The sequence below is a fragment of the Desmodus rotundus genome, chromosome 5 (assembly GCF_022682495.2).
Source record: "Desmodus rotundus isolate HL8 chromosome 5, HLdesRot8A.1, whole genome shotgun sequence".
Lineage (NCBI taxonomy): Eukaryota > Metazoa > Chordata > Mammalia > Chiroptera > Phyllostomidae > Desmodus > Desmodus rotundus.
Genome location: NC_071391.1, coordinates 45,266,360 through 45,292,269, shown reverse-complemented (window position 1 = coordinate 45,292,269; position 25,910 = coordinate 45,266,360). Strand labels below are relative to the sequence as shown.

The window sequence follows — 25,910 nt, the reverse complement described above, 5'->3', positions numbered from 1 at the left end:
TATGAAAAGTTATCAGGATGTACCTATTGCCTGAAGCTTCCTTCCAAGTCCCAGATCTGCCTGGCTCAGCTCTCAGGGGATTCAGCAAGTTCAGTTCTGAAAATCTCTTGGATTTGTACCCAGATCCCAGCAGACCTTTTATTTTTCTACCTCAACCAGGAGGATTATAAAGTTCTGGTCTTTACTGACACAGCAAGAGATGCTTTTCACAAACAGAAGGCTAGATGTGAGGAGACACAAGCTCTGGAGCTATGGTGAGTGCTGGAACTAGAGGGCCTGTGGTCTGGAGACTGAACCCTGAGGCCATGCACCACTAGCCTACATTAGTGTTTCTACCCCTGGGCAGCACCAAATACCTCTCCATACATCCCCCATTCATCCCTAGAACATAATGAAAGCTTCAAACAGCTAGAAAACAGCTGGAGGTGAAAAGGGTCAGGGTTGTTTCCGGGGAGCTGGAGGTACCCTATGGACTGTTTGCAACTGTCAAATTACAGGTGTCTGGCCCAGGCAGATTTATGCTAAGCTTATTTCTGAGCAGAGCAGTATTAGAGCTAATGTTGACTGATGCATAACAGCATCATGGGTTTGGAGGAAACTTGGGTCCCCAGCTCTTCACAGTCTTTGTTAGGCTAAAGCTGCTGTGCCAGGGCTTATTTCTCTGAAATATCTCTCTTGGCCCCAGACCTGGGGCTTCTTCAGTCCCTGGACTCAGCTGGCAAATCCAGAGGCTTATAGCCTAACATCCTCTTGAGTGCTGGAGACTGATGCTTGGTTGCCATGGAAATCTTCTTGTGGGAGAAGGGTCTCTAACCTTCTCTCAGCTGGTTCATGGCTCATAGTTTGGCCTTGAACCATTTGGGGACAGACTTCCCTGATTATAAAGACACACAGGCTTTACACTATATTCACGGTCTTCTGGAACCTGGATGAATAAGATGGTAGAGGAGCAGAGAGTGTAGTTCAATTTTTCCCACACCCTTAGAAGAGTTTGTTCTGCGTTGATTGTCTCTGTTGCTCTCTCTTTTCCTCCCTCCCTCCCTCTCTATTTCTTTCTCATTTCTCTCTCAGGAGATTATTTCTTCTACAAGAGTTCTTTTTCTTTTTTTTTAATCCTTACTTGAGGACACACTTATTGATTTTAGGGAGTGGGAAAGGGAGGGAAAGAGAGAAACATCGATGTGAGAGAGAAACATTGATCGGTTGCTTGCCTTTGCCCCTCTACTGGGGACTGAACCTGCAACCTAGGCATATGCCCTGACTGGGAATTGAACCCACAAACTGTTGGTCTATAGGTTAATCCTCCAACCAACTGAGTCACACCGGCCAGGGCAGGCGAAAGTTTTTCTTAAGCCATGAGTCTGTAATTAAATTCAAGTACTGTGCACCAGAGGGATGGTCAATAAGCACATGAACCTCTTATAATCTTAGAAATTTTCTATGGGGAAGTTCAAGGATTGATATGAATAAGAGGTCAGGGAGGAGGTGGAGATGGTAAATGAGATTGCATAAATCTGTAATTGTATTTCATCTTCTCTGGGGATGAAATTTTGCAGCATTAACAATTTTAATAATCATCATAGCTAGCAGAAACTAGCAACGTAACACAGTGCTGAAGAATGTGGGCTCTGGAGTCAGGCTGCTTTGATTTGAACTCTGGCTCCTCTACTTTCTTACTTCATGATCTTAAGCAAGTTATCCAACTACTTGGTACCTTTGTTTTTCCATATGCGAAATGGAAATGATAATTGTATCCACCTCATAAAGTAGTAAATACTCAAAAAATAATAATAGCTGATATTTATTAAGTGCTTATTATATGCCAGACAATGTCCTAAGTGCTTTGCATGCATTCTCCTTTAACCTTTATAATGATATCAAATGATATGTATTATTACTAAAGATTTTAGAGATGAAATTGCTGAGGAATGAACAGACACATGAGCTTTGGAGTCAAATGGACTGTACTTGGAGCTGGTCTTTTTTGTTTTTGTTTTGTGTGTGTATGTTTGTTTTAGAGAGAGAGAAGAAGGGAGAGAGAAAATAGAAACATCAACTTGTTGTTCCACTTATTTATGTATTCATTTGTTGATTCCTATATGTGCCCTGACTGGGGATTGAACCTGCAACCTTGGCATACTGGGACGATGCTCCAACCAACTGAGCTACCCTGCCAAGTGAAGCTGGTCTCTTATGCTTACTCTTAATGTGGCCATTGACAGGTTTCCATGCCTCTCAGGCTCTATTTCCTCATCTATAGAAAGGAGATGATGCCACTCACAAGCTTGGGAAGGAAGGAGACTTCAGGAGATGATGGATGTAAAATCCTAGGTGTCTCTGCTTATCATTACATTTTCATAAATGCCTACTATGTGCTAAGTAGTTTATAGTCTTTCCCATATTTACACTACTCTGTGAGGTCAGTATTACTGCTACCCCCTTTTTTACATGACAAAAACACAAGATTTTGGTGAACTTGTCATCCCTGCAGCATTAGAATAGCAGGAGGTGGGTGCAGTCTCCCTTGTATCAGACACTGCAGCATTCCTGGGTCTTGAGTGCAGGTGAGCTGTGGAAGGTAACTGGGCCATTGTATCCAGAGGGTGAGTTATAAGCTGTGTGGAAAGGTTAGAAAAACTGAGAGTGATGAAGGTGGAGGCCTGGCTGGATTGGTCTGAGGACCACTCCTTTTAGCTGGCGACTTCACTCTGGTCTCAAACCTCTGCATCTGCTTTATAGGGACACAAGGTTGGAGAAAGGGGAGAGAAAAACTAGTCTTCCAATAATCATGATGGCAAAGGATCTAAGAGCCATGAAGGGCCAGAATCACTGTTTCTTATATAAAGCAATTAAGCAAATAGCCTTTGTCTTTGGGCCAGCTTGGATTTAAATCCAGATCTGCCACTTAGCTTCCTTGGGAAAGTACTTGGGAAAGTACTTAGTACCTTGGGAAAGTTACTTGGACTCCATGAACCCTAATTTTCTTATCATAAAATGGAAACATTTTACAAGGTTAGTGTATTAAGTGAGCAATATATGCAGACAGTATTTATAAAAGACAAATATGTTAATTTCTGCTACTTACTATTATTTTGTGAGAAAATAAACTTAGGACCCTGAAGAAGTGTCAGAAAGCAAAGGACATGGAAAGAGTTTTTTAAAAAAGTACAGAAAGCGGACTTAACTCCAGCACAGTGATGTAGGGATCTCTGACAACCATGGAGATAGGGAATGTCCAAGTGGCCAGCTGCCGGAGAAGGTATTTATTCAGGGGGCATTGTGGCATGTATTTGTCATTTCAGAAGCTTTGTACAAAACGCTGTGTGCTATGTGGAACGACAGTCAGTGCTCCTGGGTGGCTCCCAAGCTGTTATTTGTGCATGGACTGAGTTGTGCCCAGAGGAAAAGCCTTTCTGTTCAAGCTCTGGCCTATCAGATAGTCCCTGTCTTGGCTGGCGGTTTGGGGAAGGTTTCACAAGCTGTCTCCTAGCACATGGCCTTGAGAATCAGTGCTGAGCTGAGATCAGGATCATTCACTTACCAGATATGTGGCTTGTAGCAAGTTATTCAACCTGAGACTGAGCTCCTTATTGTGAAGAGTGTAGGTAAGTGATGGTTCCTACTCAGAATCTGGCACATGGTCAATAAATGATAGAAGCTATTCCTATCATCAGTGACCCTGACTGGTGGAATTGTGCATGTGCGTATTGGAACAAACAAGCACATTCCTTCAGGGTGTTCCTGGTTTATGTGAATTTTCTTTGCTATATGTCATTTTCTAGCACAGTGCTTGACACGTAACAGAAAGTCAGTTTAGTTAGGTAGTGCTTGCAAAACAATCAAATCATATGTTCATTTCTTGAACAAACAGACATAAAGTTGAATGAAGGAAGGCAGATAGGTAGGAGCATATCCTACATGATTCTAAGAGGCAAAATTAACCTGTGGTATTAGAAGTGAGGATGGTGGTTATCACTGAGAGGATGGGGTAACTGGAAAGGGTCATATGAGGATCCTGGGGGCTGAAAAGATTTTGTTTCTTGATCTGGGTGCTTGTTACATGGGTGTGTTCACTTTGAGGAAATTCATCAAACTTTACACTTACAATATGTAGGCTTTTCTGTGTATATTTTATATTTAAACAAAAGAGATATTTTAAGAATTATCAAATGTGGTATATTTGGTGAGTAGAAAAATGTCTTATGAATAGTGCTTATCATGCTTAGGAGAGAGGTAACTGAGTAGGTTAGAACTGTAGGATGGACAAGGTGCTTCCCCTTATGGACCTGGTATAATGATCTCACTCAGACCTGATCCTGCGGCATCAGGGACTGGTGAGAGTCATTAAACCAAGCTGTGGTAGAAGACATCTTCCTGAAACAAATCTGATCACTGTGCTTCCTCCCTATGCATGTGTTCATTTAAATGTCCACCCTTGTCTTTTCTCTAGTATTCTGACCATGATTCTAATGAAAATTTGGCAATGGATTAGGATACATAAAGAGGGACAAAAATGACTAAAGTAGGGCAGTTAGGCGGCTGTTAACAATATCTAGGGAAATAATGATGGTTTTGACTGGGTAAGCTTCACTGGAATCTGAGAGGAGGGGATATTTCAAATGCAGTTGCTTTGGGGAATATGTTACAGAGTGAAAAGAGATACTAGGCTTTTGTGTCTTTTTCCCCCTCCCCTGGAGATTTCATGGATAACAAGAAAGGGTGCAAAACCTGACAGGTATTAGAAGGTGAACTTTGGGGAGAAAATAGGGGAGTTAGAGTTTGTGGTCCTGCATGCCATTCAATTTACAATGCAAATCCTTAGTAGACAAATGGAGATGCAGTCCTGTTGTGAGGAGAGAACTTGGGGACACTGTGCAGCCTAACTCTACTATGTGAAGTTATGGAAGCAGATGAGCTTACATACTACATCTGGGCTCCTTGCTTAACATTATTAACCCAGGGCTTCTGGAGCTCATGCTTCTTTGCCTGACTCTTCAGGTGGTTTCCTTGAGACCGGTCAACCTCACCCTTCTGCCCACAGCTGGGGAGAACTTCAAAGTACTCGGGGCTATCACAACATCTTTTATGGTAAGAGGGATGAGAAAGAGATATTTAAGACAAAAGTGCTTCCCAACTGAGTCTATGCCCACAGGACTGTCTCAGAGGCAGAATCAGAAGCAAATGTGAAAGCTTTAATCAGCCAATAAGATTGAGGTGGGGTTGGGGAAGGAAGAGTTTAACAAAAATGAATGCACTTGGGTTTACCAGACTTCGCTTTGAAGAACTCTTGAATACTTTTTCTAAGTCAACACATCCTCACAGGAGAGAAACTTTCACCATCGAACACATTCAAAGAGCTTGTTTTGGGCCCTAAAATGTCCAGAAAACAGATAAAGAAAATGTTGGTTGCATAATAGCACCAGAGCGAAAACCAACTAAGCCTCTGCAGAGGATGGTTTTGAAAATGCATCATTTCTTTGAGTGTGGCCTTTCTGGTATATTTGTTAACATGTATGTCAGACTGTGGAAAATCTGCCTCTAAGAATAAATAGAAATGGAATCTATACTGCTTGTTCCTAATAGTATCCTAAATGTTAACAGAAAATGATTGTCCTTTTTTTCCCATTATTTCATCTGAGAAGACACTTTGAAGATAGGCTTTTGGGTATTGCTTAAGTGAAAAAAAGGGGTTGTTTAGGTCAATAAGAAGACAGGTACTGAGAAGCTGACACAAGAAGCAGAGGTCAAGTCATCAAATTGTTTCAAAGTTATTTATTCAAAGAGAATATTAAATTAGCCAGGAAATGGAGGGGAAAGGAACTCCTGAAAGAAATGAGGTTTCTTTCACGGCCTAAGAAAGGGTTATGGGGAAGCTCTTCCTTTGCAGCCCACAGTTCGGAACTTTACAAGTGATGATCAAATGAATGAATGCCTCTTACTTGTAGGGTGGACAACACCTTCCTGGAACCACCATGTTCTCCTGCAACACCAGCACTTTGGGTCATTCTACCTTCCTTCTCACTGGCTTTCCAGGCCTGGAAGCTTCTCATCATTGGGTTTCCATCCCTATCAACCTCATCTGTGTGTTTTCCATCCTGGGTAACAGTATCATCCTCTTCCTGATACGCACAGACTCAGCCTTACATGAACCCATGTACATCTTCCTATCCATGTTGGCAGCCTCTGACCTGGGCCTCTGTGCATGCACCTTCCCAACTATGGTGCGACTCTTCTGGCTGGGTGCTCGTGAGCTGCCCTTTGATCTCTGTGCAGCACAGATGTTCTTCATCCATGCCTTTACCTACGTGGAGTCTGGTGTGCTGCTGGCCATGGCCTTTGATCGCTTTGTTGCCATCCGGGACCCTCTGCACTATGGCACAATTCTTACCCACTCAGCCATGGCCAAAGTGGGAGCTGCCATCTTGGTGAGGGCTGTCCTGCTCAACCTCCCAGGACCCATCCTTCTGCGGCGTCTGCTCTTTCCCCAGATCAGTGTACTCTCTCACTGCTACTGCCTGCACTGCGATCTTGTGGGACTTGCCTGCTCAGACACCCAAATTAACAGCTTGTTTGGCCTGGTCTCCATCCTCCTCTCACTGGGCCTTGACTCCTCCCTCATTGTGCTCTCCTACACCCTGATCCTACGGACTGTGCTGGGCATCGCATCACCTGGGGAACGGCTCAAGGCCCTCAACACATGTGTCTCACACCTCTGCATTGTTCTCATCTTTTATTTGCCCAAACTGGGGCTATCTGTGTTGCACCGAGTAGAGAAGCACAGCTACCCAGCTCTGGCAGTGCTCATGGCCAACCTGCACTTCTTGGTCCCACCCTTCATGAACCCCATTGTTTATTGCATCAAGTCTAAACAGATGCGTCAGTGCCTCCTAAAGCGCTTCCAGGAGAAAAGGGTTGATGTTTCCTAGAACAGTGGAAGAGCTTAGGGACACATGACCCTGCGGGTCAACCCAGGTCTTGGGGTAAGGGAGAACTAGTTATGAACAGTTAATTTGGGGGGGGTTAATTGATTATTTTTGTTTTTAAATGATTAATGTTTTTTAAATGATTCAGCTCTGTTGTGCCCTTTGTGTGGGCGGCACTATCAGATCGTCTAATTATGTTTTTGGTGACTGAGACCACTGGAAAGTATATCAAAGTATCGCCTTGATAATCTTATCGCTCTATCTGATTAGAGCTGAACTATTTCAGACTCAAATATATTGTAACTTCTCCTTGCCGGGGGGACTTAACCACACCAACTGGGAGGATGTGTGTACAGATCTTTTTGTGAAGGTACCTCTCTCCGCCCTCCACCCCTGAATTTTTCCCCCCATTTCATTTCTAAGCCTAAGGAAGAACTATATTCTTATTATGTGTAAGTAAGAATATTACGTATAAAGAGGCTATATTCACCTTAACACTGGCTGTATTTTTCCAAATTTAATATAAACCAGCTCACATACCAAGAAGCAGAGGAGGGGAGTGGGTGGTTGGAAACTCACAGAGCAACACAGAGTGTGCAGAGTTTATCCAGCGTTTATTTGAAGTTCAGGGGGTGCTAGTTTTTCCTGGTTCTCTTCATGTATGCCTTTATTTGTTCTTTTTTCTTTTTTCAATTACAGTTTACATTCAATAGTATTTTGTGTTAGTTTCGGGTGTACAGCATAGTGGTCAGACAGCAATATACTTTACAAAGTGTTCCCCCTGATATTTCTAGCACCCACCTGGCATCATACACAGTTATTATAATATTATTGACTATATTCCTTGTGCTGTACTTTATATTCCTTTGCTACTTTGTAGCTGCTAATCTATATGTCTCAACCCCTTTACTTTTTGCACCTGGTCCCCCAACCTGCCTCCCTGTGTCTCTATTTTGAGGTACAGAGAAAGTCTGATACTGCCAAACCTAGGAAATCTGTTTGGTATAACTTCTGGGTGAAGCTGGCTTCTCAAGCATCAATGGTAAGGGTGGAATAGCCATTCACTTCCAACACAGGTTATCTGCTAGGATGTAAGCTCCATGAAGCCTAGGATTCAGAAACAATTTTGTTCACTGCTATAACCCCAGCTCCAAGAATGACACCTACCATAAACTAGGTGCTCAACATATATTGTTAAATAAATGAGTAGAGAAGATGAAAGGGAAAAAAATTCTTGACAGCTGATGCATGGAGGGAGAGGCCTGGGAGATCTGAGTGTTTGAGGTCTATGGGGGTAAATTTCAGCGGAATGAGGTGTGGTTGGATGTTGGAGATTTTGGGGACAAGATGTGATTTATATGGTCAAGAAGTCTGTTTCTAAGAGCTCAGCTCAGAGAGGAACTAAGTTTTTTGTGAATCGTTTTCCAAAGCTACTTCCAAATTTCTAGGGGAAATTTTACCCAGAAACTGAAGAGTGTCTCACTTCATCACTAGCATTGCCCTTGGCCTGCTCAGTCCTAAAAATTCCATAACATTTGTTGAAGAATTGGAATAGGGATATTCCTGGTAATAACCCTAATAGGTTGTTTTTCCTATTAGCTGTATTTACATTACCCACTGTAGCATGGATTCCAAGAACTCAGAACCCCATGTCTATTATTAACTGGAAAGAGGCCATTGCCAGCCCTGTGGGTCTGAAGGTCACAGATCCTGCCCATGGAGCCCAAGAAACAAGGACAACAGATGATGAGTTCAGAGTTACCATTTTAGAATATTAGGTCTAATAGTAGCCAAACAAAGGTTTCAGTAAACCTGATTTGACCAGCCACTTTGAAGAGGAGGTTATTAGAAAAGACAGCATGCACTATGTAACGTTTCCTCCTCGGGGCCATAAATCTTGGACTGAAACAAATGACTGTCTTATCCAGGTCCCTCCATCCACTTCATGAATCACCCCAGTAACAAAAACATTCCGATCAGGGAGCCAGCATGTACATCTCACTGAGGGACATGCTGATATTCAGGACCACAAGTAGCCTTGGGCAGCTGAAAACAAACAAACAAACAAACTGAATATAGGCCCTGAGGCAGGCAATTCTTCTTCAGAGGGTTAGCAGCATTAAGCTTGGATATTAGACACCCAGTACATGTTTCTGGGGTCCTTTGGCTTTGTTGTTTTTGCCTTTTCTCAAGGGTGGCTCTGAACTTGGAGCCTTCTCCCACCCATAACCCCCACCACCTTACTGTTAGTCATTCCATGGCTGCACTGATGGCAAGAGGTCAAGGGGAAGGGATGTGGGGTCTATGTTTCTAGAACTTCACCTTCAGGGTGAAGACACCTCAGCACGTCCCATAATGCCTTTCTGTGCTTCGCAGACCCAATAACAAGGACCTAAGCCTGACTCAAGGAAGAGTCCTGAGATGGTCTCTAAAAAGCTTTGTTACCAGGCCAGCCAGTTAAAAGATGATCAGGGTATGATATCCAGTGGCTTTCAGATTTTGTCATTAGTTTTAAAAAAAAAGTCATGTACAGGAATCTAAAGCTCCTTCTCTTAATCTTTATAATGAGACTGTCACCACTCACTTAGAAAAGCCGACTTAAGCAAAATCTGACCTCTGGCCTCTACCAGCTGTGTGACCTCAAGTTACTTATTTCATCTTCTCTGAACCTCCATTTCCTCATCTTTATAAAGTGGGAATAATACCTACCTCACGGAGATGTTGTAAAGATTCAGCTACATAATATACGTACAGCACTTGTTCTCCAGCAGCAGAGAACAAGTTTCAGGTGTGATGGGCAGTTATTAGATGAATCCCGTCTTCCTTAGTCACTGCAGGCACCACGAAGGCATTGTTTTTCCTGACTTGTTTAACTTTAGCACTTGGCACATGGCCTGGAATATTGTAAGCCCTTTGTGTATAAAATGAATGAATGAATAAAGGAAAGACTGAACTCCTGGCAAATGGTAAATGCAATGAACTGTATAGTTTTTATTGAGCTCAACAGATGAGAGCATTTATTATTATCATCATTATGTATCAGGTAGCTTTGTGTTAGGTATTAATATCAGGTAACTCTGATTTTTGGAGGGAAATGGCAAATGCTGGTTGGTTTGTTGCAAATGGAGAATTTTTGTGCAAGATTACACTGCTTAATAACCCCTGGGCTTATTAATTCATAATTAGTCTCTACAGGTCTCTAGGTTCTAAAGGGGTGGTCTAAATCTGGTATAAAACATATATGAGTATAATACCCGCCTCTGAGGCTTGTCCTCGGTTAACTGGAACACATGCTCTAGATCTGTGATACCCTAGAGCTGGATGGGGTCCTTCGTGACTGGCCAATGAGTGGTTGACTAATCTCATACAGTTTTATATCAAGTAAAAAGTTTGTGCAGATTCTTATGCTAGTCCTGACTACTAGCTTTCAAAGAATTGGTGGAGGATGGTCTTAGAGAAGAGGAGGAGGAGGATGGAGAAAAGGCTTATAGAAACCAGAATATTTGTCTCAAATTCTTCAAAGCCAAGTCTTCCCAAGCAGATTAATCTACACTGTGCTCGGATTGGCCATGGGAAAATAATTTCCTAACAACCCTGTGTAAGGGGAGGAGAAGGAAGTCTACACAGATTGACTTAATGTGCAATTGCTGTGAATTTACTCGGAGTAATGTAAAATTACGATTAACGCAAAATTATCTATGTCGTACATTTTTGTAGATTAGAACAACGTAAGGAAAATGGCCATTTAAGAGATATCCTTCTGAATTCTTTCCGTCTCCTCCCATGGGCAGTGTAAGAGGATAATTTGAGGGAGATAGGAGAGAAATGGAGGTCGACGGCATATCTGAAGGAGGAGAGAGCATGGAAGGGAGAGAGGACGCGCAAAGAAGAGCACTGACTGCCTTCCTGGACCTCACTGTCCTGTGGTGGGCCTTGCTGGGGAGTGGTCTTGCTCTTATCCTGGTATTAAGAAAATGCTGCTAGTTTCTGTCGTTTTGTTCTGTTTTTAGAACTGTGCCAAGACAAAGATAGCAGCAATTTTCAAACATCTGAAATGTAGTGTAGTTTTCAAATTCCAGTCTGATTCCAAGTACTCCTCAAACCTTGATGTATAAAGACTTAAAAGGCTATTGAGTGAATAAATGAACAATGTTTCCATTATGACTAGAACACCGAGAGTTTATATTTTCTTGTGATCAAGTATTTGAATTATGGTTAGATCCACATTCTGAGGTTGCTTGAGTCTATATGAAGCAAAAGTCCACATTAAGTGGCAGATTTCTTGACTTTGCCTTTTAAGAAAACATCTCACCAAGGGTAGACTAAGTTTCTGTATTTTTAAAACTGCCAAATCTGGCAAGCAGTATCTGTAAAGATGTAAATATTAATATTCACATATTTATTCTGATGTCAATACTTAGCACTTGATGAGTGAGCCATTCCCATGCATGAGACAATGAAAAGAATTCCTGCAGCATTAATAGCTCTCACTTTTCAGGTATTTATTATTATTTTTCTTTCTTCCTCAGGATAGTTTTCAAAATTGATCCCTTATTTAAAAAATCATGATTGACATACAAAAAGCTGTACATACCCAATGTATAAAACTTGATGACTTTGGAGATAAGAGCTGCTCTATCACATAGTGCCTGTAGTCAAAAATATTGTATTTTATAATAAAAATTTTGCTAAGATGCAGACCTTATGTTGTGTCCTTCTTTCTCTCTCTCCTCTCTCTCTCTCTCACACACACACACACACACTAAAAAGGCAGGAGGAAACTTTAGGAGGTCATGACTATGGTTTTACAGGTCCCTTTTTTGTTGGTATTGTCTTATGGAAATTTTTCAGAAAAGGTGAACCCTCTTCTGAAAGTAGATTCCAGTGAAAGTGGATTTGCAACAATGCCTACTTGAGGCTTTTGTGTCTAGAGGGCACTGCTTCGGTTGTCTTTGCCCCTCGGTAGTGTGACACACACAATCATACCCCCAAATGGCTAGAGTTATTGTGGCTAGAATTAGGAAATAGCAGATTCCTGATACATAATCCAACCAGTGATGTAAGAGTGAAGATACTAACATATAAATTGTCAAATATAATCAGAAATGAAAGACAACATCCAGTCCATCCCCTTGCCTTCAGGCAGGACCATACTCTGTGGTTAGCACCAGCTTCATCTTCAGCCCATGAAGAAGAAGGTCTGGTGCACACAGCCAGTCAGAGGCATAGCCTCCAATAGATCTTTCAGCCCTGATCCTCCTCCTGCTATCCCATTTTTCTGCTCACCTACAACAAAACTCATGCTCACTAGTTGTTCCCTTGATATTCTCCTGTGTTTATACCAATCAGGTTTTTGTCCTTCATCGCTCTGCTGAAATGGCTTTTGTCAAAATTCCAATGTACTAACTCTCCATTGCCAACTCCACTTGTTGATATTCCATCTGTTGCCTTATTGGCAGCCTTTGAAGCAATTGGTCACTCTCTTCACCTTGTAATACTTTTTCACTTTTCCTCCAAGATATACTCTCTTGCTTTTCTCCAATATCTCTCTGGGTCTTTCATTCTCAGACTCCTTAACTGTTCCTTCACTGTACGAAATTCAGTTTGTTCAGCCCAGATCTGTGCACTTGCCCTGATGGCTACCTGGTCAGGCAGCCACAGGGTTCTAGGAGTTGCTTGTGATGTTCTTGAGGTTGCACAGCCAAGTTGCTCCTGTCGCTGCTATTCCCATTTGTCCCAAGCTGCAGGGCCTGCTACCGAGGGTGTTCCCAGTCTCTCATGTTCCTAACACATCCATGGTAGGTCTTCCATGGCAGCTTTAAAGGAGACACTAAATTCCGGTAGCCAGAGGACAGACTGCTGAAAATCAGGCCCAGGGTGGCAGAAATATAAAGAGCACCGAATCAATTCAGGATCAATAGGTCATCTACATCAGAGGAAATTCCCAGATAGAAAAAGTGTGGGGCCTTAAGAGCAAGAAATTAAGCATTTGGGTGAATGTGCCTGAACTACTGGACCTTCAATATCTTCTCAATTTTTCAGGCTGGCTGAAGCACCTTCTTTTCCTTGCCAGAAGAGAATAGTTCCTCTTTGCCTGACCCCAAACAGGTGCTTTGCAAGAACTTATATGTTTTCTTCAAGATCCACTCATCACTCTTCATTGCTTCCAAACCAGCTTATATCTTAGAACTGTATTAGTGGAGAAATATAGTACCTGGTTCTAGAAAGAATAACTCACATGCAAAGAAAATTGTAGAATATATAAATATGGCATATTTCTTATTTTTCACCTGCAGAGAAATGTAGAGATCTTTGAACTCCAGCTGAGAAACATTGTATCAACATAATAAAATTCCTATACAAATTTTTTACTTCCATCAATTCCTTCCCTTCTTTGCTGTCTTTTCCTATTCTGACCTTGTTTTCTGGGGTGAGTCAGGCTCTGTATATTACTCTTATGACTTTGGAAACTGTCTCCATTTCTTGGCAAAACTGAAGGTTGTCTTAACCTACTTCACAAGGACAGTCTCCTGATTCCAGCCACCAAGACATCTAGTGTCTGTGTTCTGATTTTTCAGATGGCCCAGGCAGCCATTTTACTCATTGCTACCCATTGCTTCAAAGAATTGATTAATAGCAATAACTTGTTTAGGCCCATCTAATCACTCTTCTCAATAGGAAATAATGTTGGTCCCAGGTCTATTGGAGTTACAAAATAGAGAAAAGTGGTATCCTGGGAAAGGCTTAGGCCCCTAATCCTGCTGCGAGAGTGCTTGAAGAACAGAAGTCGAAAAGGGCCAAAAACCCACAAAGGGTCCTAAAACTGACCCTCAGGTGAGGAAAACAGGAGGGCCTGAGGAGAAGATAAGACAACAGAACAGAACATGTTATAATGGGTCAGCTGGACCAGGATGAAAGGAGGAGAGAGTGCAGTGATCCTGACCACAAGGTGTAACTTGTCCTGAGTCACAAGGTCATGGGGACTGCAACTGAGAAAGTCACTGAACAGTAACTTTATTTAGAGTAACATCTCTGACATCAGCAATTTCCTGATGTTAGGAAGACAGAGTTTGACATCTAAGTTTCACTAAGTTGGGAGGAATTGGTAACATCTCAGCCTTTGATTAAAAATCTGGAAAGTCTGTGCTTTAATAGTACTTCCAAGTACTAAGGGCTATGATTTCAGAATAAGAGTAAAATGAAATAATAAAGTTAAACTTCATAGGATAAAGATTTAACAAACCCATCAATATGTTAACTATGAATGCTAGATAAAAATTAAAAACTCTTCAAAGAAGGTAAGAGAATTCTTATATTTTTCAAAGCATCATTTAGAATGTCTAGTATACAATGAAAAATTACTATATACACTATAAAAGCATAATCAAGAGAAAAATGACAAAGAAAGACTTCTGATAACCCACATTTTGGAAACAACTGACAAACATGTTAATTATAAAAATAGTTTGAATAATCTACCAGAAAAGGATAAATGGGTAGATTATTTGGGGATTTAAGGAGAAAGTTAGAAATTGTATTTAAAAATCAAATAAAAATTCTAGATCTGCAAATATACATGAAGTAAAAAAAATAATAGTTGGAAATAACATCAGAGTGGACAATGCAAAATAAAAGATCGGCGAACTTGAAGACCAAGTTAATTGAACAGAGAGAGAAGAGTTAAAATAAATGAACTGAGTAACCTTTATTGGGTCTCTAAGTAGTCTGACATCTATGTATTTAAAGTCTGAGAAGGAGAGGAAAACAAATTCAATACAAAAATAGGTGAACTAATTGAAAACATTTTCTAAATTTGGTTGCAAAATTACAAAATTAACCCACTGACCCAGGAAATTCAGTGAGTCCCAAACAAAAGGAATACAAAGAAAATTACATTGAAACATCAAACTGATGAAAATCAAATATAAAGAGAAAAAATGTAACAGAAGCTAGTTCAAAAATTACACATATGGGATCAAGGATAAAAATGATGACTGACTTTCATGATAAAAAATGAAATAAAAAACAAAGGAACAAAATATTTAAAGTACTAAAAGGAAGAATAAACCTGTTTATCTAGAATTCTATAGTTGGCAAAAAAATGTTATAAAAAATAAATAAGGACATTTCATGAAAAAGCTGAGAGAATTTCTTATTAACAAACCTACACTATAAGAATGCTGAAAAGAAATACTCCATGAATATTTGGATATATAAAAAAGAAAGAGGAAGGAGGGTGGTACAAGGGTATTGCCTGGAAGGAACACATGGAAACTTTCTGGGATTATGAAAATAATCTGTATCTTGATTAAGATGGTGGTTATACTGATGTATACATCTTTTAGAGATGATAAAACTGTGTACTTAATATATGCATTTTATTTTAGGTAAGTTATACCTCATTAAAAAAATGGTTTTTCCTCAGAGGGTGGGCATCTCCATACAGGAGGTGCTCTTACTCAGTACCCATGGTTCCTGTGCTTACCCTAATCATATTGGTTAATTTGGGGTGTATGCTTTCTCCTTACATGTAAATAAACTTTGATTGACAATGAGCAGTCACCGTAAGAGAGGGATGCATGACTTAATCAGGGCCATATCCCTAGACTTTAGTAATATATTTGCTTATTCCTCTGTACAATAGATACAGCTTGTCCATGATTCTTTGTTTATTTATTTGTCCCCATAGCCCATTGCTTAGTGCTCTGGCTCTGTCACTGTTAGTTCACAAAGTGGCCCCTGTCTACACAGGGCAGGGATAGACCAAAGAAAGAGGCAGACCACTCCAGGTGGGTAGGTAGCAGTTTAATAGGCAAGGAACTTGCATACAGTGCTTGTCCATGGGTAGGGGAAGAGGTGTGGAGCCTTAGATTGCCTGGGTCCAGCTCAATGGTCAACCAGCAGTCACATCCTCTTGTTTACCTCCTCCAACAATCTTGTTACCTCTCAAATTCTCTCTCTCTCCCTTTCTCTCTCTCTGTCTCTGCCTCTCTCTCTCTCTCATTTCTTCTGTCAGGCTTAAAGCTCACTGAGGGAGGTATCCATGTATCCCTATCAGGGTAAAAACACCTGACTGTGGGTGATAGTTATTTTTCCTTATCAGACTAGTAGTCATATATTTCTCATTTTATCAAGGTCTTCTGGAAGGTTGGAACCATGTCAGAACAGCAGAGTGGGGTACCCTGGGAGGCCATCATGAGCTTGGTAACCATGTTTCCCATTAGACAGGGGCTCCCAGAGCTTTGTAACAATATCTACATCACAAGCGGGGACCACCTGGTGGCTCTTACCCCCTCAGATCGTGCTAAACCTCCTTATCAAATAAGGATACCATTGAATGGGGGTTTCTTTCTTTCCACCATGCTGGGAGCCACTGGTCTCCTATATATCTTTCCCAAAGGCTAAGGGAAGAGGATAGATTTCCACGGTGGGGTTGAGAGTTTATGACTGAGAAGGGCCCCTCTTCAGCAGTCGGAAGGCCCCATCCCGGATCTGCTTGGTCTTCATGCCATAGATGATGGGGTTGAGCATGGGTGGTACAACAAGGTAGAGATCAGCCAGGAGGATGTGGATGTGCCGGGGCACATTCTGGCCAAAGCGCTGTGTGTAGAATGAGAAGAGTCCCGGTGTATAGAAGAGAAGGATGACACCCAGGTGGGAGCCACAGGTACCAAAGGTCTTAGCCCTTGCTTCCTTAGAGGAGAGGCTTAACACAGCTCGGAAGATGAGTGCATAGGAGATAACAATGCAGATGGAGTCAGTGCCCACCACCAGTGTGGCGGCGGTGATGCCATAAATGTTGTTTGGCCGTGTGCCCCCACAAGCCAGCTTCACCACAGCCATGTGCTCACAGTAGGAGTGGGCAACCATTCGACTGCAGTAGCTCAGCCTTGCCAGTAAGCAGGTGAGTGGGGTCATGAGCCCCAAGCCACGAAACACAGCAGCAACCCCCAGCTTGCCCACAGCTTCTAGAGGCAGCAATGACCCATAATGCAGTGGCCAGCAGATGGCCAAGTAGCGGTCAAAAGCCATTGCTAGCAGTATACCAGATTCTACAGCCGAGAAACCGTGGATAAAAAACATCTGAGCAGCACAGGCTTCAAAGGCAATCTCAGCAGCGTTTGCCCAAAAGAGTGCGAGGAGCTTGGGCACTGTAGAAGTACAGAGCACCAGGTCAATGATGGACAGCATACATAGGAACAGATACATGGGCTGGTGCAGCGCAGGCTCTGAATACACCACCAGTAGCACCACCATGTTGCCGAGCACTGCCAGGGTATACATGGAACAGAAGGGAAATGCAATCCAAAAGTGGGATTCCTCCAGGCCAGGAATTCCCATTAGCAGGAAAGAGTTTGGGTTCGGATGGCTGTGGTTTGTGAATTGCATAGCGAGGTCAAGTTTGGGTAGGTATAGAAGACCTCACTGCCTTGTTCTTAGCTATGGAAAACCCTGAGAGATGAAGCCATTGGGATTTATTTACATGCTGTAGCTGAAATTGAAATGGTAGCAGGAAATATTCGAATTAGGCTTCATGAAAAAACATCCACGATGAGAAGATTGTAGAGCACTAGGAAATGATTCAAGACAGGAGGTAAAGTTTTCACTTTGAGGGTTCAAGGGAACTTAGCATTTGTGTTTAATTTAATGATGTCATGGCTATAGAATCCTCTCCATGGTGAAGGTGAGAGGCTAGAGACATTTAGAGCTTTCTTCTTTTTGCCTGTGAACCATATTCTGCCTATTCTTTGTTGTTCTCCTCTGAACCATTTGCCTGTGTGACAGAATAAGGGTAATGTAATAATAAAGTTCAGGCAGATTAGATGGAAGACTCATATGTGGTTACTTTTCAAGATGGAAAATCAGAACTGAGGGGAAGATAAGGGAAAACAGGCAGATTTTGGATGGCTTTTTCAAGTCCTTTAGCCTGTGGTTACTCATAGATGAGGCTCAGAACCTGGGTTCTAACCAGGAACAGCAAAACACATGGTGAGGGGCTGAATCTTGTGCAGCTTGCTACAGCCATAACATCACTAGGCTCATGGGTTTTTTTTTTGTTTTGTTTTGTTTTTTGCTTATGTTAGTACTAGATGCCTTGCTTGCCGTAGGTGTCTGGTATGGATTCTGGTAGAAACAGGTCATGCAGAATTGGTCAGTGGTAGGTGTTAGGCTGCTTTGGCCATAATATATAATTTGATAAGGCTATTGAGAGATGATTGCATACAAAGTGTAGTTTCCTATAGAAATCAAACTACATGAAAGAAAGAGGGGGTATAAAGTGAATTTTAACCATTGGGAACAGAATCATTCACTGTAAGCAAGTATGGAGACTAACTGGTCAAATGACAGTACTGAGCTTCTACACATATCCACCCCATCTCTTTGTCCATTACCCATACTCTATATCCCCTCATCTTCCCTCATCTACATGTGCCTTCTCATTTTTCCTCGTATCCACTAGACAGACAGTGATTGAGAATTTGAAAAAGAGGGGAGATTAATAAAAAACTTAAGAAGGGGACTTTAGAGGGAGGGGAGATGAGGATGAAAAGGAAAGAAAGATTAAAAAATTGACATAGGAGAGAGTAGACAAGAGGAGAGAGAGAGAGAGATACAGACAGACAGACAGACACACACACACACAGATTCCTTTCTCACACTGGTTTCTAATATAATGGAATGTGATGGTGTTCTGGTTGCTAGTTGGGACAGACATAGCCAACTAATTGGACCCTCTGGAGATAGCCCATTTGTGTCCTTTACCTTAAACTGCAGTATCCTTGAAATCCCTTGCATCAGCTATCCATACTGAGAGAGAGAGTGGCAGGAAGAAGGGAAGGGACCCTGGACTAGGACGCCTGCTTTCCCATCTCAGTGCCAACTGTGGCTGTTACTGTGATATTGAACAAGTTGCCTTGTCTCTTTTTGACTCATCACCCCCTCTTCCATGTGTTTCCTATTTTCTCTTCTGTGCTATCTCCCTCCCTGAGTTTCCATCATTCAGCCTTGGCCTGAGCATATTCCGAGGGATTTCAGTTTAAGTGGTGGCCGAAGGGTCAAGAACAGAAAAATCTGAGTTGGTGGTGGGGAAGACCTTATTAAATAGTACGTGTAAAACCGGTCCATTGTATGAATGAGCATGCTATATGTTTGGCTGAGCATGTGATTGTCTACATATGTTGCTGTGCAAAATGTACGAACAAGGCTACACTCAGAAGACAGGTACAGTTAGGTAAGAAATTGTTTTTGGAGTGTCTATGCTTCAGTGCTCTTTCTGTGGTGCAGGGAAAATGGAGAACTGAATTACCCAGCCATAAATGAGATAGCCTTCCTTACTTCTCTCCCTTTTCCTCTTCCACTCAGCCTTTTAATAACTGAATTAAGTTTCATCAGTTCCTGAGCAATCACTCAAACAACTTTTACTCAATCTCTGTAGCTACACAGCACAATGACCTCAAAGCTCATTGTGCTTCAGTCCCATTTGCACAGATGGGGAAAATGAAGTTGGAAAAGCATATGTTGAGCATAAAATATCTATTTTCCAGAAAAGAGATCAAGGTCAATGCGAAGGCCTTGGGGCTCTCACTTACTGGCCCTTTCACTAATACTTGATTTAGATCTAATGAAAAATGTTCAGGACTAGAAGATCGTAGGGCACTGGGAAATGATGCAAAGCAGGAGGTGGGTTATCATCACCAGTGTTCAAAGGAGCCTTTGCCACTTCTGTTTGATTCAATGGTCTCTGGGCTATGGGCTGGGAGGTAAGTGGCATGGCTGCAGAACCCTCTCCATGGTAAAGGTGAATGACTAGGGACTCTAACAGCTTTCTTCTTCTTGCCTGTGAACTCTCTTCTGCTATACCCTACTGTTATTTTCTTCTGATTCATCTTCCTCTGGAGGTCAGGCAAAGAGAATCTCCCAGCCTCTTCAAAATGACTCACCCAGAATAACTGCTTTTATGTTCCACACTTTCCTTTGTTCTGAATTACATTAACATTTAGTATAAGAAAGGCCTTACTTAAAATATAGGGGTGGGAAAAATTAGGTTAATAATAACAATAATACAATAATAAATAAATAAATAAATAATGATACAAGAATAAACTCCGTGTTTCATGTACTTACAACAGTAAACTTACTTTTGCACACCCCTGTATTTAAGAATAGAAGCTCAAGTACCTGGAACAAGAGAAAGAGAATGTTCTTCATCAATCCAGGTGCTCATGAGCTTCTGGAAGCTACCTACCAAGAACTCAACATTCATTAATGGAAGGCTACTGTGAGGAACTATTATGGGAGATACTTATCTGAAGAGCAAAGCACTATCAAGCACAGTGTGATTTACTTGTAAGTCCCTTTCATTGACATTATCTTAGTGGCAGTCAGGTCTTTGGTATGACTAGAGTGTGCCTATTATAGGGTTGAACAGACAGACAGACTTACCAGGTCTAAGGCAGGGAGTGGTAATGGAGTGTTAGATGCTGTAGGGTTTAGAGCATGAGGATCAAAAGAACTGGAGTATTTATCCTGCGATTAGGGCCTTAGCAGAGAGTGAAAATTCCCTGGGGATAAAAACACTAGAAGGACCTCTGGGATAGTGGAAAGAGGTGGAAGATTGAAGTTAGGTCATTTGGGCCATGGTGGGGTAGAGGGGAAAGACAGGGTAGCAGAATAGATCTACACTGAAAGTTCAGTTTGGGTAAGAAGGAGAAGGGGGACAGTGCAAATAATTCTAAATCCTTTTTCATATAGGAGCACATTTTAGAATATTTTGCTAATGCTTTTTCTCCTATCCCCTTCCATTTGTCCAAAATATTTGTCTTTCACTGTTTCTTTTGGATAAGCTACTTCTCTGCATGTTATTTCTTCATCTGTAAAATGAGGAGGCAATGAATATTAAATAAGATGATATATGCAAGGCATTTGCCATTTTGCCTGGTCTATGCCAAGTGCTCAATAAAAAGTATAATTTTTATTTCATTATTTTATTTAATTCAGTGATCACTGATTGAGCATCTGTTGTATGCAAAGGACTATGGTAGATGTTAGGGCATAGAACTGAAGGGTGATGCCCCTCTTTTCAGAAGGTTATGGTCTGATTTGGAAGATGGGCAGACAGATGGATTTTAATTAAAATTCAATGATATATATGTAAACATAAAAAAGACACAGAGGCTCATTCATAAGGGAAAGGGTTAGCTCTGTAAAAGTTAGTCAAGAATTTAGGGTTTAGAAATTTAAGGTGAGCTTGGAGGAAGGGGACACACCGGGGAGAGAGGACAGAATGTGTAAAACACAGCAGGAAGGGGATATGGGCATGTGCTGGGAACCATTCATCCCAGTTCAGAGTTGACATTTTCACGAGTCTTCTCTGATGCTCCGGTCACCATTGGGTGTTCTCTGCCTTTTCTTGTCCACAAAACATCGTATCAGATGCTGTTTTTCTGATACTGTCCACTTTAAACCTTGTGAGTATGACCTTAGGTAAGTTAAGTAACAGCTCTTAGCCTCTTGTTCCTCGTCCATAAAAATGGGGAGGATTGTCATGAGATATTACATATAAGATATTTAATACAGTGCCTGGAACATAGCAAGTCCTCAAGAGATTTTTGTTGTGACTTTGATTACATTATCTATCAGTTAGCTTCAACACAATGGGTTTTATAAAGTCAGGGTGAATTCATCTCTCTCTCTCTGAAAGTGCTTCAAATGTCATGATGATGTTAGTTTTTTGGAGAAGGCTGTTGAATAAGCAGATATGATTTTAATCAAATGTAGGTCAGGCAGAGAGAAGCTGGATTTCAGACAATCAGTAAGTCAACAAACATGTAGTGATAACTTTATACATACCTGACGTTGTCTTGGAGATACAAAGAATTGAAAAGATTCCTGCATTTAGGAGCTTTCAATGCATGCAGGTGGTGGAGGGAAGCATTAGTGGAGGATAGTGTGGCCCGGGTGACAGAGAGGAAGGTGGAGGCTTTGTTGTCTAAACATATAGATTCCCTGGAGGGCATGGAGGAATGATACTTTATTAGTTAAGTTTTAGGAGAGCTGAGTTTTGGCCATTCCCCATTTAGATCTTCCAGAGATACATTTGATACTAATAGAGGGAATAAGTGACAATAGCAGATAAATGAGGCGACTCTTAAGTTTTTTGCCGGTACCATGGTGCCCAGAGCCAAACCCAAGATTTCTGATGTCTAGATGGGGCTCAGGGATAAACATGGCTATCAATTATTCATTTATGATACCTTTGGCAGATTTTTATTCAACTAAAAATATTTACTTGACAGAATATTACTGAGCACCTATTATGTGCCAGCATTTCTCTAAATACTAAGAGTGTAGTAGTGAAGAAAGAAGACAGAGTCTTTGTTCTCATGGAATTTCTATTGCTAGAGAGTCTTTCATTAAAAAAAAATATATATATAAAACATAAATAGGTATTGAAAAGTTCTAAGAAAATAAAAGGATAAAAGAAAATGATAGGGAGCACAATTTTAGGCATAGTGGTCATGGAAGATAGTGATATTTGAGTAGGGATCTTGGGAAAATGAGTGAGCAAGACAAGCAGCTGCATGTAGGACAGTGCTCCGGGGTGGGGAGCAGCAGATGTACAGACCTTGACACGTGGAGTGTGGTGAATTTGAGAGATAGCATCAGGCTAGTTGCAGGAATGGAGTGACAGAACAGAAGGTAGGAGATAAATTTGGAGGGTTAATCAAGGTCCAGATTGTATTTGAAGTGTGGTGGATAGCTACTGGAAAAATTTTGAACAGGATTCTGTTATGCTGCCACTTAAGTTTTAAAAGGTCTACTCTGGATGCTATACTAGTAAAAAGAGACAGGGATAAAAGATAGAATCTAGTTTGAAAGTCATTGTTATAGCCGGAGAGTGAAATGATGGTGGTTTGAACCAGAGGGGCAGCAGTAGGGGCAATGAAAAGTCATTACATGGGTATGCTTTGAAGATGTAACAGATAGCGTTTATTGATGGACTGGTATTATTATTAATAGTTATTAATTATTGAATATTAATGAATAGCAACGTTGATAACTATTCCTCCCCAAATTATGAGAGGTGAGCAGGAATGGCATTATTGTCCTACATAATAGATAGAGAGACAATCCAAGGTACAGAGAGGTTGATGGCCTCATCAAGGTCACAAGCTGGGACTCAAACCCAAATCTCCCATTCAGCCTTAGATCACAACTCTGTTCACAAACAAAACAACTTCAAATCTAAACCAGTTTAGACAAATAAAAAAATGAATATACAACCTTGACTTTATGACTGAATCTCATCTTTCAAAAGTCACAATCCAAAATGGAGTTTCCTCAGAAAATTGCAAATAGAACTACCATACAACCCAGTAATTGCACTTCTGGGTATTTGTCCAAAGAAAACAAAAACACTAATCTGAAAAGGTATATGAACCTCTATGTTCATTGCAGCACTATTTACAATAGTCAAAATATGGGAGAAACGTAGGTGTCTATCAATAGATGAGTGGATAAAGACGACGTGGTGTGTATATAAAACAGAGCATCACTCAGCAATGAAATATAAAGAAACCCTGCCATTTGCAACAACATGGATGGACCTAGAGGGTATTATGCTAAGTAAAAAAAGTCAGACAAAGAAAAAGCAAATACAGTGCGATTTTACTTATGTGTGGAAACTAAAACCCCCCCACAAAACCAACCAACCAAACAACCAACCAGACAGACAAATAAACAAAACAACACAAAACAAAAACAGACTCAGATACAGAGAACAAATTTATGGTTGCCAGAGGAGAGGAGGGTGTGGGATAGGTGAAAGGAGCGGAGGGAAGTAAGAAGTACAAACTTCCAGTTATAAAATAAGCCATGGGGATGTAATGTATAACATGGAGAATATAGTTGATAATATTGTAATAACTTCAGTGACAGATGGTTACTGGACTTACTATGGTGTCCACAGCATAAGGTATATAAAAGTCAAATCACTGTGTTGTACACCTGGAACTAATATAATAGTACATGTCAGCTATACTTTAATGAATCATAAATTAAAAACAAAAACAAAAAACTCAAAACACACAGCAGGCATCTGTATATTCTCAGGAGACTCCATTTGTCAGTAGGTTCTGCAGGGGAGGAAGGTGAGGATGGTGAAAGGCACAGTAATTACTGAAACCAGACTATCCTCTGCCTCAAGGGAGGCATGACTGAATGCCACAGAATGGTGAAGGATTAGGGTCTGTAGAAAGGAGGGGCTGGGACCCCACAATAGTGGAGACTGGGACAGAGACATCCCCTAGAGCCACTTCCAGAGAAGACACCAGGTCCATCGTGGGACCTTTTAAGGATATTCTTCAGGGAGAGAACCTGCTGTTTCTTTTTTCTTTTGGGAGAAGACAAGCTGATTTTGAGGATATAGCCAGATCTCCCCTTTCTAACACCCTTTCCCCCCGCCCTCCTCCTACTGAGAGGAGAACTGTGCCAGTGTTTCCCAAAGCCACAGAAAATGAGCTAAGCGTCACACTGAGTGGTGAGAGCACAGCGGTGGTAGGGGAAGACCGGGAGTACATGGGAACAGTAAGGGCATTGGAACAAATGGGATGAGGGGTGAGAAGACCAGGGAGGGGCACTTATGCTGAGATCAGCTGGGGTACCAGAGGGCTAGAGCAGGGTCAAGGAAAGAGGCCATGCGAGCTAAGGCTGGCAGAAAAACTGGAATAGCCAGGACAGAAATAAGACTGAAAATAGTAATCACTAAGGGGAATACCCAAAGACTGAGTGGAGCCCCAATAAGAGAAGAGTATGTTTAATGTTTGAGGAGAGTAAGCTAGGTTAGGGGCATGAGCCTAGAATGCACAAGGCATGAGAGTCCATCTCTGAAGTACGTCTCGTGTCCAAACAATTTACCCTGGTCTCAGGCATTACCTCACCTCCCGATTCTCTAGTCTTCTATCATTCTCATCCTTGGATGTCTGTTAGAAAGACAGTCTAACAGAAGACTGTCTTTCTATCCTCCTCAAGTGCTTTACCTTCTACAAGTGTCAGATCCTCCTGTCCCACCATTATTACAAGAAACTCTTTTTTGCCATCCAGGCCTGTGCTCCAGGGTTGTGCCTTAGGGGCCACCTTAGGAAAACCTTAGCTAAACAACCCAGACTGGATTAGTCACATCCCCCCTGTCAGTGTGGCTTGTTGCATTCCTACTTCTCTTTCTGACTCCACATCCGTCATAGCTGCTGTAATAGTCCAGGGGCAATGAAGAAGAAACTTGAAATAGGGAGATGGAAAGGACAGGTCAGCTACACTTGCTAATTAATGATTTCAGCAACAAACAGCTTGATCTTTGTGGTATAGTTCTATTGACAGAATCCTGGTGTAGGAATTAGGAGATGTAAAATTTGTGTTTGATCTGCTACTAACTTTCTCCATGACCATTTGAGGACTCAGTTCCCTGCATACATTATTATAAGGTCCTCTCAAGAGAAAGGTGTGGTCTACTGAAATAGTTTACAACACTGACTGAGTACTCTCTAGGGATGGAGCCATGTGCATTTTTTTGGGAGACAAAGAAATAAATGACTCAGGCTTCCTTTTGTCATTTGCTGATACCTTGACTGTGGAGGCAGGAAACAAACTTAGGACAATGACAGGTAAGGACTGGACAAACGCCCATGCCAAACAGAGTGAAGAGAGTTGGGGCAGGAGGAGACCAGATAAGCAGAGTTGGAGTGTGAGTGGAACAAGAGGTATATTTTAGCTGAACTTGGAAATAAGGAAGGTTGATGGATTATTAAGAATTGCAAACAGAATAGGCTAGCTGTGAGTCTGAGGTGTGGAGGTAAATAAACTGAGGGCCAGGAATGTTGAGGGGAGTACATAGGAAGTAAGGGGCACAAGGGCACTCAGCAAGAGAAGACACATGTTTGGAATTGGAGAAGCACATTCACTTAGGGTAAGGTGACAGCATGTATAAGAGGA

At 41.5% G+C, this 25,910-nt stretch overlaps 2 protein-coding genes across 2 annotated transcripts; one reads left to right on the top strand and one right to left on the bottom strand.

The window, feature by feature from the left end:
• Positions 1-202: 202 nt before the first annotated feature.
• Positions 203-11,411, top strand: LOC112315955 (olfactory receptor 51G2). Its single transcript, XM_024572609.3, has 2 exons — positions 203-254; positions 5,946-11,411. The coding sequence occupies exons 1-2, from the start codon at positions 252-254 to the stop codon at positions 6,924-6,926; spliced, it is 984 nt and encodes a 327-aa protein (XP_024428377.3). The 5' UTR covers positions 203-251; the 3' UTR covers positions 6,927-11,411.
• A 4,354-nt stretch (positions 11,412-15,765) lies between these two features.
• On the bottom strand, positions 15,766-20,106 carry LOC112315838 (olfactory receptor 52P1). The gene is made up of 2 exons (XM_045181969.2): positions 20,063-20,106; positions 15,766-18,160 (listed from the first exon to the last, which is right to left on the bottom strand). Exon 2 carries the CDS (start codon positions 17,310-17,312, stop codon positions 16,365-16,367), a length of 948 nt encoding a protein of 315 aa, XP_045037904.2. The 5' UTR covers positions 17,313-18,160; positions 20,063-20,106; the 3' UTR covers positions 15,766-16,364.
• Between the last annotated feature and the right edge of the window lie 5,804 nt (positions 20,107-25,910).

Bases quoted from the DNA above. Each gene is read 5' to 3' on its own strand.
- LOC112315838 (XM_045181969.2), bottom strand. From the start codon at position 17,312: ATGCAATTCACAAACCACAGCCATCCGAACCCAAACTCTTTCCTGCTA.